Source organism: Peromyscus maniculatus, chromosome 7, assembly GCF_049852395.1.
Source record: "Peromyscus maniculatus bairdii isolate BWxNUB_F1_BW_parent chromosome 7, HU_Pman_BW_mat_3.1, whole genome shotgun sequence".
NCBI classification, from domain to species: domain Eukaryota; kingdom Metazoa; phylum Chordata; class Mammalia; order Rodentia; family Cricetidae; genus Peromyscus; species Peromyscus maniculatus.
Window position 1 is genome coordinate 92,589,066 of NC_134858.1, and position 15,764 is coordinate 92,604,829.

A 15,764-nucleotide genomic window follows, 5' to 3' on the forward strand; every position below is an offset into this window, starting at 1 on the left:
AAAAAAAAAACAGATTCATGTGGGCAGTTCAGAACAGCAAGGCAGGAATGCCAAAATAATCAAGAGGCATGACACTCTCCACAGTCCTTAAGTTAGATGTCCAAACTGTCTCCAAATACTGAACTTGCCAGACAATGAAAATTTCCAGTCCACAGCCTTGTGTTTGAAGAAGCCATGAGCTATCCTTATTCCTTGCGCTTTACTCGTTGGTCTGAACCTCTATTTCAGACTAGCAAAGAGCAGAAACCTGGAGGTGGAGAGTTGATTTCTCCTGAGTTGATAATCTGGAGACATGGCATCTTCTACTGCAGCAGAAATGCTCTGACCTTATGACCCTGAGCTTCGGTTTCACCTTTACAATTGATGTCACTTTGGGGAGACTCTCACCTATGCTTCCTCCTCTTTAACATAGAAGGGAAGCAACTCTTTCAGGGGTCCTAGGTAGAAGAAATTCAGAGATGTCTGCCATGTGCCCCTTCAGCATCCCACCATGCATGGCCACACCTCTGAAGTGTATCTCCTCTTCACCTGTGTCCTAATACAAACCACAGATGCTGTTCAGGAAATGGCCTGCATTTCCTGGAGTCTTGCTAACACAACACATACCTCCAGTGATCTTTCTAATATGCCTTCCTAAGCATGGCACTCGAGAGTCTTTAGAATTGCCTCCAGACACTTGGCAATGTCATAAAAGCAACCCTGCCTGAAGTCTAGCTGTTCACCATTCCAGCCTTCTCTATACTGCTGTGCTTTGCTCCCCCTGTGCCTCAAGTCCCCTCCCTTAACCTCTTCTGTCATAAACCTCATTCTCACTTTTTAGGATGCAGTCTTCTAAGAACCATACTTAGTTCTCCCCGACCCCCACCCCATCAGGCTCTTTACTGGTATGTTCAAATGGCCCGTGTGTGACAATCCTCACTCCACACTGCAGTTCTTTGTCTGGGCAGCATCTCTCCTCCAGTCAGTCTTGGGTATGGATGGCAGAAGTTCTATTATTGTCCTTTGTATCTTAGCATCTATCATTTATAGAAATGCCACCCTTGGTTTTAACCATTGCATTTATCGCTTGATTTAAAGTACATCAATTCTTCCCTAATAAGAATGACATAGCTAATATTCTGTGAATGTTTCTTGAGTGGAAGCCAGTGTTTTATATAATATGTGTGTGTGTGTGTGTGTGTGTGTGTGTGTGTGTGTGTGTGTGTGTGTGTGTCTTTTTTCTTCCTTGTTGAACTTCTTAGTTTTTATTGTAAACTTGACACAACCAAGAGTTGAATGGAAAGAGGGAGCCCCAATTGAAGAAACACCCAGATCAAACTGGCCTACGTATCACCATGTGTTTTGGGAATTGTCTTGATTATGCGGGAAGGGTGGGCCCACTATGGGCAGTGCCAACCCTAGGCAGGTGATCCTGGGTTGTATAAGAAAGCAGACTGAGCACGAACTGAAGAGAATAAGCCGGTAAGCAGGCTTCCTCCCTGGTTTCTGCTCCAGGTTCCTGCTTTGAGTTCCTGCTTTGGCTCTCCCCAGTGACAGATTATAACCTGGAAGTGTAAACCAAATAAACCCTTTCCTCCCCAAGTTGCTTTTGGCCATGGTGTTTATCACAGCAGCAGAAAGTAATCTAGAAAACTTGTAATGACCTGTAAAATGGACCCATGCTTATTGCCATTTACAGTTGAGAAAAATTAAAGTTTAAAGAAGTTACACGAATGTTTGAGGGGCCAGGGAGGTGGCTTTGTGGGTGAAGGTACTTGCCACACAAGCCTGTTAGCCTGAGTTTGATTCTGAGAACCCATGTTAAGTTGAAAAGAGAAGCTCCACAAAGTTGTCCTCTGACCTCTACATGCGTGCTCTGGCACACTTACCCCCACACACATATACACCATACTTATAAACAAAACTTTAAAACTTTCAACGTTGCAAATGCAAAATACGACAGAGGTCAGATTTAAACCCATGGCCCAAACTCTTTACTCTAGTGTCATACTGAAATTAAACAGGGAAAAGGATTACGGTGGCTTCTTCCACTTAACTTCCGTTTACTTTCTTGTTTCCCAAAATAAAGTTAAAATATTTTAGTTATTAAATTGGATTGATTTTGATCGTACATACTACAATAACAGTTAATGAAAGGGTGTGGGGAGCAGTGAGGTACACTGCCAGAGTATAGTCCCCGTGTAGTGTCCTCATGCCCATACAAGCCCCCAAGCCTTAGCCAGTGTCTCTCACACTGCTCCACTGTTGAGCTGTATTTATGTGCTCAAGTTCAGTCACTCTTCTTTTACTGAAAATGTCCTTTTTTACACTGTGCCATCAAACGCTGGTCTTAGAGGAAATGGTTTCTGCTCCTTCACTATGCAGCCCATCAGCAGGAGGCTCAAAAGAATCAAAAGGGTTCCTAGGACCATTGGAATTCACATAATGAAACTAAGGCCTAGTAATATTTCACTGCCTTTCCAGTGCTAAGTGATAAGAATCAGAAAGGAATTTGTCGGCTTTAATGGGAAAAGTGAACCTTTTGTTAGTTGTATCCATTGCTTTCCTGCTAAGAAAAAACTCAACTTTGAAGCATTCATTTGGCTATGGTTGGGTATGGGAGCATCCAGAGATTTTATTATGCCTAATAAAATCCACCAAAGAAAGGAGGCTGCATTATGGTCCACAAGAGATGCATTTTGCTCTGAAAATGGAGCTGGATGCTCACTGTAAATGAGGAACCCCGAGTGAGATGTTCGAGGGCACAGCTGGGAATATGTGCAAAGCTCACTTTCATTTCCATTTGAATACCATGGAGGCAGCGCTCCACTCGCTTAAAATTAAAAGGTGCATCAAGAATGCAAAATGTCATATAAAATTTTAACCATACTTTTTAGTCCTTTACGGGCTCTTTGTCTCTCTATTTTTAGAGAAAGCTTTGGCCTTCTGTGATGTGCATATGTCCACTCTGGGCCTCCTTTTTCTAAGGCTACCTGGCCCCGGCTCTTTGCCTGCTTCCTGCACCTTTTCTTTATAATGTGGTCTTTTCTTTTCCTTTGTAATGTTTCTATTTCTCCTTCGTCTTCTTCCCAATTAGCTCTTCCCTCGTCCTTCTCTTTGCTCTTTAGCTATCCTCCTTTTCTCCTATTCTATCAATAAATTATATATACATATATATGTATTATATATAATTTTATGTAGTATGTATAATGTATTATATAGATATGTATATAACACACACATATATACATATATGTGTGTGTATGTATATATATGTGTGTGTGTGTATGTGTGTGTGTGTATGTGTGTGTGTATGTATATATATGTGTGTGTGTGTATGTGTGTGTGTATGTATATATATGTGTGTATGTGTATGTGTGTGTGTGTATGTGTGTGTGTGTATGTATATATGTGTGTGTGTGTGTGTGTGTGTGTGTGTATCCCCAACTGAGAAATGTGGATAGAATTGATAGCCTGGAGTCCTGCTATGCACTGTCACGTGGTTGTTGCTATACAAATTCTAGGATGCCTCAATGCAGAACCTAAGGGTTTGTCTAGAGACCCTGGTAAGAACAGGCATGGCAAGTCTGAACTCTGGTGCTACTGACAGAAGATACTGATAATAGCAAAAACTAATATCAACAGTAGCTGATAACGTTTAAGAGCTTTCTATGCACCAAGTTCTGAGGAAACACTCCCTATAATCACTCAGTGAAGTAGTATTGCAGAACTCTCCCTTTGTACTAGTAAGGAAACTGAACAAAGACACTGTGCGTGGTCCAGGCCATATGAGTTGAGAGATGGATCCTTGCGTCCCAGCCCAGGCAGTCTGACTTCAGACCGCCCCTCTCAACAGCTGAGTGGCACCGATACTTCCACAGCTGAAGAGTGGCCCTGGAGTCATGGGCTCCAATGAGAGCTGGCAAACAATACAGAACCGTAGATGAATTTCTAATCAGTCTTATTAAGTAAGAAACACAGAGCCAAATACAGGGGTGAAGCCGTAGAGATCAGAGCAATAGTGAGAGCCACCAAACTAACCTTAGCTCACCACACCGCCCATCACTTCCCAAGAGAGCCTCCTCCTGTCTAACCTGCACCTTTATTGCATTGCTGTTCTGCCTTCTCATTGGCTCTTAACCCAGCCACCTTACTTCCTCGTCACTGCCTGCCTATACAGACCTCCAGGTCTCTATGGTTGGTACTGGGATTAAAGGCCTGTGTCAACACGCGTGGCTGTGTCCTTGAACACACAGAGACTCTGCCTGCCATGTGATCGGATTTAAAGGTGTGTGCCACCACCACCTGACTTCTGTTTTATGGCTGGCTGTGACCTCTGATCTCCAGGCAAACTTTATTTATTAACAGACAAATAAAATATCACATTTCAGCACAAATAAAATATCACCATACAGAACACTAGGTTGTCCTGCAGCGCTACCTCAGTGGAGCCACACAGGTGAACAGAGGGTAAGCCAGGGTCACCATACACAAAGGCAGGTGATCTCGGGGTACACAGGAACTACAACTAGAGGGGAGTTTACCCAGAGAGGGTGAAACTTTTAGGAGAGGGAATCTGAGACCCATGAAGGCCTCATGACGGGGGAGCCACGGAGACGGCAGGGAAAGAAGAGTCATATTTGAAAGCTCACGTAAGAAGGCAGGACATCACAGGTGCCCAGAGGCAGGCAGTGTGGCCCAAACAACAACCCTGGAGACGGGAGGAAAGAAGCCAGGCCACGAGAAAGGCATGGGTGAAACGGGACACAGTTAGAGCTCAGAGGCAGTATCAGGTACTGGCACTAGGGCAGACTGGCAGACGGGAACCCTGACTGCGGGAGAGGTGTCAAGGTGTCTCTAGGATCGCTTGAGCAGGGCGGACTTCATCCCACAAACCCTTGATTTCACTTGGGGAGCTGCTCTGCACACGTGTGGCATCACAAGCCAGGGTGACATCATGTCTTATTTCTCCCAAACCCATAGGGTCTAAGTGATCTCTAATGCATAAAAGTGAGTGGATGCAAGGTTAGCCTGAAAATACATCTCTTTCACATTCTGGTTTGCTTCCTTGAATAGAAGAGTGAGTGATACAGACATAGCCAGACCGTTTGCACAGCCCCAGGGATGCTGTGAGAGCATGCCATGCACATCAATACCCACTATGACATACAACCACCAAGAGAAACACAGAAAACCACCCCGAGAGGCAATATGGGGGTTACGCTGAGGGTCTATGGGGTGAGGTAAGAACGAACAACCGAGTGTTTCTGTAAACCTTCGTCCAATGTTTAAAATTTGTTACTATATAATAAACCTAAAAATAAAAATGTGTCCAATTTCATTATCAGGCTATTAGTCCCACTAAATAAAAAGTGGTGCCGTGGCGGGGGACATGACAGAGAGAAAATATGCGGACATACTGCTGGAGCCAGGAAATCAAGGGAGTCTAATTGGCAGACTTAAAAAAAATAATAATAATAGTATTCAGGGAACATTTAATGTGGCCATAAAGAGGTTCGCACACCTCTCAGAAATCATTATAAAGTGGCGAGCATTAGGTTTTATGGGACCAAAGGTGATGCTGAGCCCCCTAGTTACAATGAGAACAGCCTAGCACCCTGTGTTTAAGGAGGCAGGAAGCCAAGCGATATATTTTAGCAAGATTTTTTTTTCTAAACCAGGAATTGCCAAGGTCTCAAGTGAACAAGTGACCGGTGTTTCTTACGCTGTCCCTTCACAGCGCTTAACTACCCTTTTTTTTCTAAATTTTATTTTCATTAAACCTTCCAAACTAAATATATGTGGGGCCATTTCTGTTCGCTCCCCTGGTGCTCACCCAGGCTGCCCCCGGAAAACGACTCTGAAGGGCGGCCTTCTGACTTGCTTCAAGTCACTTCAGATACCCACTCTGCTTTAGGCCAAGACCAGCCGCAGCCTGTCCGGAAACAGACCTCCTCCTGCCGGAAATGGGCTGAGGTGGAGAGGGGGGCGGTGTTTTGTTCCCAGCCAAGCCTCTGAGAGGCACTTTGCACACAGGAAGCCAGAGCCCTTAATCGCCTGCCATCCTTCCTCAGATCCATCTGGCTGCCTGAATAATTGGGATTAGAAGTGTCTGCTTTGATTGCTGCTGGGGGAAATGCTCGGGTTCGGGTGAGAACCCTCAGCCCCACCTCCTTGAGAGCTGGCTTTCTTGGGAAATTCCATTTCTGTTCTCTCCAGTGTTTCAAGCAAAGCACTAGAGAAAAAAAAGGCCCCAAAGTAGCCATGGACGCTTGGGGATCTCAGTCCAATTCGCAGCCTACCCGGGGGCCCAGCAGCCCTGGGACAGGTGGGGCTGATGCTGTTGAAATGGAGCATCAAAGGCACTCCGGGCATGAGTAGGAAGGCTCAGCTCCACCAACCCAGCGGGAGGGTACCCCAGTCCCAGGGAAGAGGGCAGCCGGGGCGCCCACGTATGGGACTCCTGTGGTCGCGCCCCGTGGCCACTGCCTGCGCTGGACTTGGGGGGGAGGACGTCTCACCTTAATTACCTCCTACTCTCTCGCCCCTCCCCCACTCCCTTGCGTCTGTCTGTCTTCCCTTTCTCCCTCTTTTCCACCTCTTGTCTCCACCCCTGCGTGCCCGCATCTCCTTCTTAAACGAAATCGTTAAAATACTTTTTCCTACTCTACCGCGGAGAAATCACATGTTAGTCCACTCCACCATGGAGCCCTGTCCACCACCAGCCTGAATGCCACAGGTTGAGACAATAAAGAGCTGTCCCTTTTGGCTGCTCAAGCAGAGGGGTTCTGATCTGCAGAAATTAGGTATCTTAAGCAGGTCTCCGGGTCTCGTCTTCACCGTGGCTGTTGTCCTGCTACCAGCTCAGGGCTCTGAGGAAGACTTCTACCTCTGGGGTCACTCCGGGCCAGATGCCTGGAGGATGACTCAGGAGCTGTTTGAGAGAGGCAGAGGTTGAAGCGAAGACTGAAAATCTGCTAAAGGCAGCCTTCTGCTAAAGGGGCTCTGCTGGAGCCTGACCTCAGCACTTCCTCCCACACTCCCAGCCCACCCCCCCACCCCCACCCCAGGGGCCCACTCTATGGAAGAGGAAATGTAATCATGAGAGCCCCTCAGTTGCCCTGGCTCTTCCAGGACCCTGGGAAGAACCTCAGCATTGTGTTCCCAGGGTCTGTGTTTCTGTAAGATGTTGGAGAGGAGAATGTTTGAAACAGACTGAAGGGCTGGTTCGGTCTACTACAGCTCCTCACTTGTCCTTATTCTTCTCTCTGGGCCTTTGGAGGATCCAACCCAGGAGCTCCTGAGGTGGGCATGTATTTCATTTGCAGTGAGGGGGATACATTTATACTAGCCACAGTGACTTCTGTGTGTATGAGTCACTGCTGGTCGTCCTGGGGTAGGAAAAGCGTATAGAAACTGAGCATAAAGGCTCCATTAAATGCGGACATAGCCTTCAGCACCTGGCAGCCAAGGCCTGTGGGTACCGGGTAGGAGAGGTGGCATGGGGGGGGGGGGGGCGGGTTGGGTAACAGGACCAGGATACACTGTATGAGATACACAAAGCCAGAAGCAATTCTGGAAGATTGTCGTTGATGCCTGTCAAAATGGAGATGCGAAATGTATTCAGTTAGGAGGCATGCATAGAGATCAGTACACTGCACATTGTTTATGGAAATTGCGTGAAGTGAAATTTATCAGGAATCTTGCATTTGGCGGATTAGCGTAACGGTGCTGAATGGAGCAAGCCGGTCTGGGAAAGGAAGCACGCCTTAGTTCCTCTTGGCTAGCAACAATTTCAGGATAGCTGGGGAAGATTCCCTTTTCTTTCCATCCTCCCTAATATAAGGTCATTATCAGATAAAGAAAACATCAAAGTATGCAAGCAAATTTTACAGAGGAAAGGGTGATTTTAGAGATACACAGTTAATTACAACTGTGGGATTTTATTGTTGTTATTATTATTATGTGATATTGGCCGCATTTACTAGCTCTACAAAATTTTTGTGATTTCTTCTTTTCTAAAGAGTCTCCTTAGAACGTTCTATAGTTGTGTTTTATATTATTTCCTTAAAGAACGCTCCCACCCTAACCCCCAAATTATCTAAGTTTCAGGCCCCACAACCTAGGCCTTCCCTGTGGACAGCCCACATGAAACTAGACAAGGCTTGATTTTTCTCTGCCGTAGAGATTCCTGCTCCTGGCTGGGGACCTGGGATTCTGGGAAGTTTACTCAGCAAATCCTGTGGGGTACCCTGGTTTTTAAGCCACAGAGGTCTTTCTTGTGGTGCCCTCTCCTATCCCAAGTTCTCAGGGCCTTACTCCTGACTGAAAGTCATTGTTGACGCTCACTTCCTCCTGCTGTGCTGAGCACAGCTGTGCAGGGTCTCTCCAGGATCGGTCGATGGTGGATTTTGTTTCTGAGGAGGCCAGACGGTTTACCGACAAACCTTTGCTCATGTTTACGTTGTGTTTAGGTCAGCTGATGATTCGATGCTCCAGATCTCATCTCCTCAGCACCAGGACACGTATGGTTATCTGTTCTTTCTGTTTTTTTGTTTTTTAACAGAGTTGGTGTGGACCTGGATGAAAGTCTGAAGGAAGAGCCCTCCTCACAGCAGGCAAGTTGGATAAGTCAGTGTACTTGTCTGGTCCAAGCTTATAGAGCACCTAGCCAGGGGAGCTATTTTTAAAATGAACTGCCTCTGCTAATAGCACATAGGACTTCAGGGTGTTGGTCTATGAATGTTTAACATATGAATGCTCAGGACCAACTCACTACAGCCTCTTGTGATGTTGGGAATCCTGAAAACCCAGCCTGAGATTCAGACCCTGGCTCTAAGAATGAGGCACCCCGTGGTTCTCATCCTGTCCAGCAGCTAGCTCCTCAGATCTCAGAGTACTCACTCAAAGCTTATTCAGCACACAACAGATGAACCTGTTTCTCCTGAATGGCTTCTCATTCATCATATCCGGGTGTTCAGAAATAGTGAAATGGGTAAGGGGCAGAGAAACAATTTAGGTGATCCATTCCCGACTTAACTGAACAAGCATTCTCTACAAAGACCCAGAAAGCCTTTGAGAAAATGACTCAGAACAATATGCTAATCCCGAGTAGAAGAAAATTAGTCTCCAAACCCCGGTTTTGAATCTGCCATCAAGATAGGATCTCTCATTGGTGATATTGCCCTAGTCATTTCTAACTTGATCACTCACCTTAGAACAAAAGAACAAATGTGTGGGAATTTTCCACATTTGCTGCAATTAGAAGTCTGAAGACCTCATCAGGAGAATGCAGTAAATATATGGCTTCGTTCGATAAACTGTGCTTCGATCGTGTTTGGACTTGAAGACAATCCCTGCTTTGATTTCGTGGGTCACCTCTCTTACCATCAATGTGACACACCTGGCTGCCATCCCTGGGCAGAAGGCCACTTCCCTGCATCAGACATCGAAAGAAAGAAGAGCCCCTATTCTGCAGAGAAGGCCGAAGAATGAAGTTCGTGATGAACATGACTCGGTGTTCTCTGAACTTGGTTGTCATGTGTGCCCCAGGGCCATATGGTGCTCTTTTCACAGACGATTGCCCCGGAAACAACCTCAGTGTGGGATAGAGCACAGCATGGTCGCCTGGACTGTTGGGATTAGGGCCAGCTTGATGACCTTAGAGACAGAATCAAAGCTATCACCTGGGCTGTAATGAGTGGTGAGGAAGGTCTGGCTGTGGCTGAGTTTTCAAAAGCGTTTTCATCCACTATAGGTCAAATAATCTATTCTCCAACCTTCAAGCAAAACCTTTATCTAAATTCTATCCTTTTCATGTACTTTTTTCTTTAGAATACAGAATAAGAAAATTCATCAAAGAAACTCCTTTGTCTTCCTCTAATGGCCTAAAATTTTATAATCACATATAATTATTGGTAAAATTCCCTACTAGCCTAACTCCTTTTTAAAGTTTCTACATATTTTAGCTTATTCATACAACACTTTAAAATAAAGTTCAGCATTGTTAATTCAGCAATGACTCTTACCTGGAGATGTTACCATAATGAAAGGTATTTTTTAGTTGTTTCAGAAACAGGATTGTGCTACGGAGAAAGTGAACATTAGATGACATTTGGGTCTTGGAAAAGCTTTCATATCTTGGAGTTTCAGCTTCCCTGTCTGTAGAGAGTGAATGATAATGATGTTTCCCTCAGCAGGCTGTCGTGAAAGTCACAGGCGGAAGGCTGGGGAGATGGCTCAGTGGGTAGAGCACTCGCTGTGGGAGCGTGAGGCCCTGAGTTCAGATCTCCGGCACCCCCATCAAAGCTCGACACAGGGCTGCACAGATGTAACCACAGGGCTGAGTAGGCATGGGAGCAGGCTGGTTCTGGGGTTCATTGACTGGCCAGCCTACCTCCATCAGTGAGCTCTAGGTTCAGTGAGAGCTGCTGGCTCAAAACAAATAAGACCAAAAAAACCACAGAGCAAGGTGCCCAACACCAACCTCTGGCCTCCACATGTACATAATACAAGCAAGCATACACACACACACACACACACACACACACACACACACACACACACGCTTGACATGCACAGACATCATTAAAATAAACCAATCACATCTTGTAAAAGATCTTAGACAGTTAAGACTACTGCATATAATTAAATAATTACGTGTTTTAAATTTCAGTAGAATAGGAGTAATCAGGACAGGAAGTAAACAGAGGGGTAAAGAGGAGTCGAATGAGCAGGTTGCAGACCTGCATCCTTGCTGTGCTCCATCTACAAATGAATTTTCTGTCCCCCAGAGAGCAGAAAAAGGAAATAATCAGTCATATACTAAATCCTTCTCTTTAGGGGACAAAAAGCATTGTCCAGTGGCCAAAATAGTGGCATTCACTGTTGTTCACCAACCTACCTCCCCAGAGCTTCCTGCAGAGGGCAAAAGGGGCTCTCTCCATGTCAAGCTTCTCCCACTTTAAATGTTGTGCTTCCTGGGAAGCTTATAGGAGCTTCTTGTGGGCATTCTTTCTCACCACATTCTGTTTGTTTGTTTTTTGTTTTCGAGACAGGGTTTCACTGTGTTGTACAGCCCTGGCTGTTCTGGAACTCGACATGTAGACCAAGCTGGCCTTGAACTCACACAGATGCACCTGCCCTTGCTCCCTGAGTGCTGGGATTAAAGGCTTGCGCCTCCCCCGCCCAGCTCTCACCATATTCTTTAGCTAGCAAATAGCAAAACCTGTTTCAGAAAGAGTTTGGGGCCATTGTCTCTTCGTGTCAAAGGCAGTGGACTCCAACCAAAAGTAATTGGCCACAGGATCCCCGCAGCTGCCACTGAACCTGGGCAAAGAGTGTTTGGTACTTTCCAAACCTTCTGCCAAGAAGCTCTCTGCTCCCCTTTGGCCTGGCAGCGCCTTACCTTTCATCAGTATCTATTGATCACAAGCCTAAGTCTGATTCTCAGCAAAACTGCTTCTACTTGCTTTGCATTTATTAAACTATATTTATATTAACAAGATTAAGAAGTAGGATAATTTCTGCACTGGCCAATCGTAACAGCAGTTCCTAACCAAAAGCTAAAACTGTTTAAAGTACTTACAGCCATTACCGACTGTACAGCCTCAAAATCAATGCTAAGCATGTATAATTAAATGTGGCTGCTTATAAAAGAATTTTCACCTCTGAGCTTGTAGGGAATACCTTTGGGATGTGAACTCGAAGCACAGTTCCCTTCTTTGCAGTGCATAATGGTGCGTTCTTACTATACCAGGCTGGGAAGCTTTGGAAAGCGTGCTCCAAAGCAGCCATTAAGCTTTAAAGGCACACTGTTTGCAATTGTGCTGCCGTGGGAAATGGAAGATACTGTGTGTGTTTCAGAAGCTTGAAAAACAAATAGTGCTTCCCTCCCCCAACCCCTAGGAAGTTTTCCTTGTAATTGTGTCCCTGTTCTTGGAAGCATGCCCTTTTGACATAGGAAAAATCTCTGGAGTACCACTCCTGCCTTTGATGGAAATTTCCAGGACTTGAGAGGCCTCAGTGGTATGTCTTCTTTTTCCCCTTTCATTATCCTGTCATAATATTCCTATTAAATGCTGGTCATGGTTTTTAATACTGTTTTAAGTATATTATATGTATTGCCCCAGTTTCAAAGATAACTCTGAACAGGTACTATATTATCCCATCTACAAACAAAGGAACTGTACACACGGAAGTTAGATCACATGACCAAAGGCACAGAGAAGGCAATTTGGTTCCAGAACATCTCATTTTACCAGATATGCATGCATGCATATCATTGACCCTATGCCTGTCATATACTAAGCTGCTGTGAGGAGAGTTCAACCATTACTATTTTGAAGTCTTTTCCCACACAGAACTTATGTTCCAAGGAGGGACACCTATTCGAAAAAGACAGTAAGTAAAGGTTGTAATGTAAGTTCAGAGAAAGATAATAAAGCGGGCGTGGAAGTAGAAAAGGGAGGAGAGGCCACTGGCTATAGAAGACAGGCCTACAGAAGTACCATTTGATAGAAAGCCGAAGTAAAGCAAGTGAAAATGGAGGCAGTGGTCCAGTCAGAAGGCCCAGCAAGGATGCAGGCTGAGTCAGTGGGCTGGTGTGAGCCCAGGCAGAACAGTGTGCAAGCCAGTGTGGCTGGGAGAGAGTGAACAAGGCAGAAGTAAATGAGACGAGGTAGGAGTGATAAACAGGGCCAGTCACTGAGCTGTGATGGCGAGCGAGTTCGCTCTCACTCTGTATGTGATGGACACACTCAACAGCTTAGAAGTTTTCCATTTCTCCTAACCCTACTCTGTCAACTATTACAATAAAGCTCACTAACATAATTTTATTTTTAACACAGTACTAATCTCTCCAGGGTTTCTCTTAATATTTGCTTGCACTTTCCTTTACTTCCGGTAGTCCCTTTCCTGAAGGTCTGGTTTTGGTTGTCCATTCTGTGTGGGTGTAATCTTGGTTCTGGTTGCTGTGGCTCCAGACAGTCGAATCCCAGCTACAAAAGGTCCCAAGAAGAGCAGAAGGACGCCCGCCATGACTGAACACCAGGGATTTAAAGGATAAGATTTCTTCCCCAGAAAGACCCATGCTAAGCAGAGGCACAAAGAACTGTCTGTCAAACATGAAGGGCGTTGAGTACAGTGAACAAACACACTTGTCTGCCAACTCTCAGAAAGCAATAACCTTGAACGCCTTTGAAACTTGCAGTCACCTGTGCAGAGTAGAGGGATTTATTCCTCTGCACAGATGACACTTCCTACCCTGGGTCCCCTAGAGGTGCAGAGCTCAGAAACATAGATAAGTTCATCCCGGGGAGAGACTAATGAGCAAAATGTAGGGTCATTTAGTTCACTACATAAGACTTACACTCCCATTGTTTATATTGTCAAGTCCTCCTAATTCAGTTACAAGAACAGAACTGTGTTCTCCGTGAACTCCACCTCCAGTTATCACACTTAGCAGCGAATGTCTTCTGCACTCGCCTCATCCCTGGAGTCTGTACAGTTGGCATTGGTCTCATGGGATGCAAATTCCACACAACACCCAGCAAGTGTTTCTGGAGTAGAATGCTAGGCTCAGAAACCGATATGGCCCAGATGTGACTTTTTAATGCTACATTGTAACTAAAACTGCCTTGATAAAATTAAGATGAAACCGGGTGGTGGTGGTGGTGGTGGTGGTGGTGGTGGTGGTGGTGGTGGTGGTGGTGCATGCCTTTAATCCCAGCACTCGGGAGGCAGAGCCAGGCAGATCTCTGTGAGTTCGAGGCCAGCCTGGGCTACCAAATGAGTTCCAGGAAAGGCGCAAAGCTACACAAAGAAACCCTGTCTCGGAAAAAAAAAAAAAAAAAAAAAAAAAAAATTAAGATGAATATCCCTAAGCAAATTCCTTAGGTTTTTCCCTTGGCTAACTCTGGAATTTTTGTTTATTATACTTAACTGTGTCACACACACCCAGAAGCACACTCCCCACTAACATTTTTACATATAGGGCCAACTTCCACATGTTTCTCTTACCAGCAGATTCTTTAATTTCATGCTCCAGAAAGCAGGAATAATAACGAGGGAGCAGAGAGAGGTGGAAGGTACAACTTAAGGAGCAATTTTTTTTTTACACTTTTTATATATAAGATTTAAATCATCTTTAATTTTTACTTTGCCCAATCGGGATATCTATTGTTATAGCCCTATATTGAAGAGATAAGATGAAAGTTTTAAGAAGGAGCCTTCCCCAAGACAACCAACCGGTGAGGTGTTGAGCCAGGACTGAAAGCCAAAGCCATTCTATCCTGGCAGTCCTCCATGGGCACTTGCCTAGTCTATATACAGTCTCCCTTCCCATTGACACTGAGGTGATCACTTTCCCAGCCAGTCTAACTTCTCAGTCTTACCAAGAATATAAGCAGATCCTCATTTCAAAGCCCTAGCGCATAGCCCTTGCCTTTTACTTGGTTATCTCAATATGGAATCCTCCCTTCCCCCATACCCACTAAGCCGAAAACCTTGTTCCACTGTCTAGGAAGTCCTCCCCACCGTGTGTCAACCTTCAGTTATAGTGAAGTAGGGACTACAACCTTCCCCCATTATCCTCTGCTTCTTAATTCCTCCTTGCAAGGGCTGCCTGTCTAAAACTCCTGTTCCCATGGAGGTCTAAAAGAAGGACATTCCAGATGGGACAAAATCCCAGAGGAAGGAGCCTCCACAGCCTGTGTGATAAGTAGTGATGATGCTCTACCGCTGTCATAGCCACAGGGAACATTAGAGACAATGCATCTGGAAGACTTAGAGGCAGGAGCCAGCTTGTGTGGTTATCTGTCACCACATTAATGCTGGGTAACACACTAAGAGGTGTGCAACAGGAGTCCCACTGTTGTGTGCTACCTTGGGCACACCATTGTACTGGCAAAGATGGAGGGCAAGAATATAAGATGAAGCATGCAATATTTCTTAGGGCTAGCCTCAGTTCTAATATTGTGGCACCAGAGAGAGTTTGAAGACTATCCTAGAAAGTAGGTAGATAAATAGGCAACTCTTCTTGGTGGAAAGTACTGTCAGGTTTCATTGGAAAGCCAGGAACATGGGGAGAGTTGAGAAATTGGGATCTCTAACATAATTGATCTGCCATTTGGGTAAAGAGTTTCAATTTTATAATAGATGAGAGTTAAGTCTTTTAACATGGTTATAATTATAATTTTATAATTATGATTGGTCCATCTTGGTAAACACTTCCATGTGGAAAAGATGTGTCTTCTAGCAACTGTTTTAATAGCACACCCAACAACTGCAGGATATAGTTGGTATAATATTACATCAGTGTCAATCATTGGGGGAGAGGATATAGGTCAGTTGTTGAAGTGCATGCCTAAAGGCATGCCTTCATTCTGCAGTGCTGCACAAGCTTGGAATTGGTGTTACATGCTTGTAATTCAGGCACCTAAGGGGTGGTGGCAGAAGGATTAGAAATTCAAAGTCATCCTTGGCTACATACCATGAGAGTCCCTCTCAAAATAAAAGGCTGGGTAGGGAGATGTCTCAGTTGGTAAGGTGCTTGCTCAGAAAACATGAGTGCCTTGTTTCAGGTCCCCAGCACCCACATAAAAGGCCAGGCACAGGGATATATGTCTATAACCCCAGTGCGGGGAAGCAGTAACAGGTGGATCAGTGTTATTAGCCAACCAGCCTTAATGAATCAATGAATTCCAGGTTTAGTGAGAGACCCTGTCTCAGAAAATAAGGTAGAGAGATTATTTTATTTATTTATTTATTTATTTATTTATTTATTT

At 45.0% G+C, this 15,764-nt stretch overlaps 1 protein-coding gene across 1 annotated transcript in view; it reads left to right on the plus strand.

The window, feature by feature from the left end:
* Positions 1-15,764, plus strand: part of Slc9a9 (solute carrier family 9 member A9) — a 548,574-nt gene that overhangs the window by 431,476 nt on the left and 101,334 nt on the right. The window contains exon 13 of the mRNA XM_076576829.1: positions 8,546-8,597. Coding sequence (XP_076432944.1) covers positions 8,546-8,597 — 52 coding nt within the window. The remainder of the gene's footprint in view (positions 1-8,545; positions 8,598-15,764) is intronic.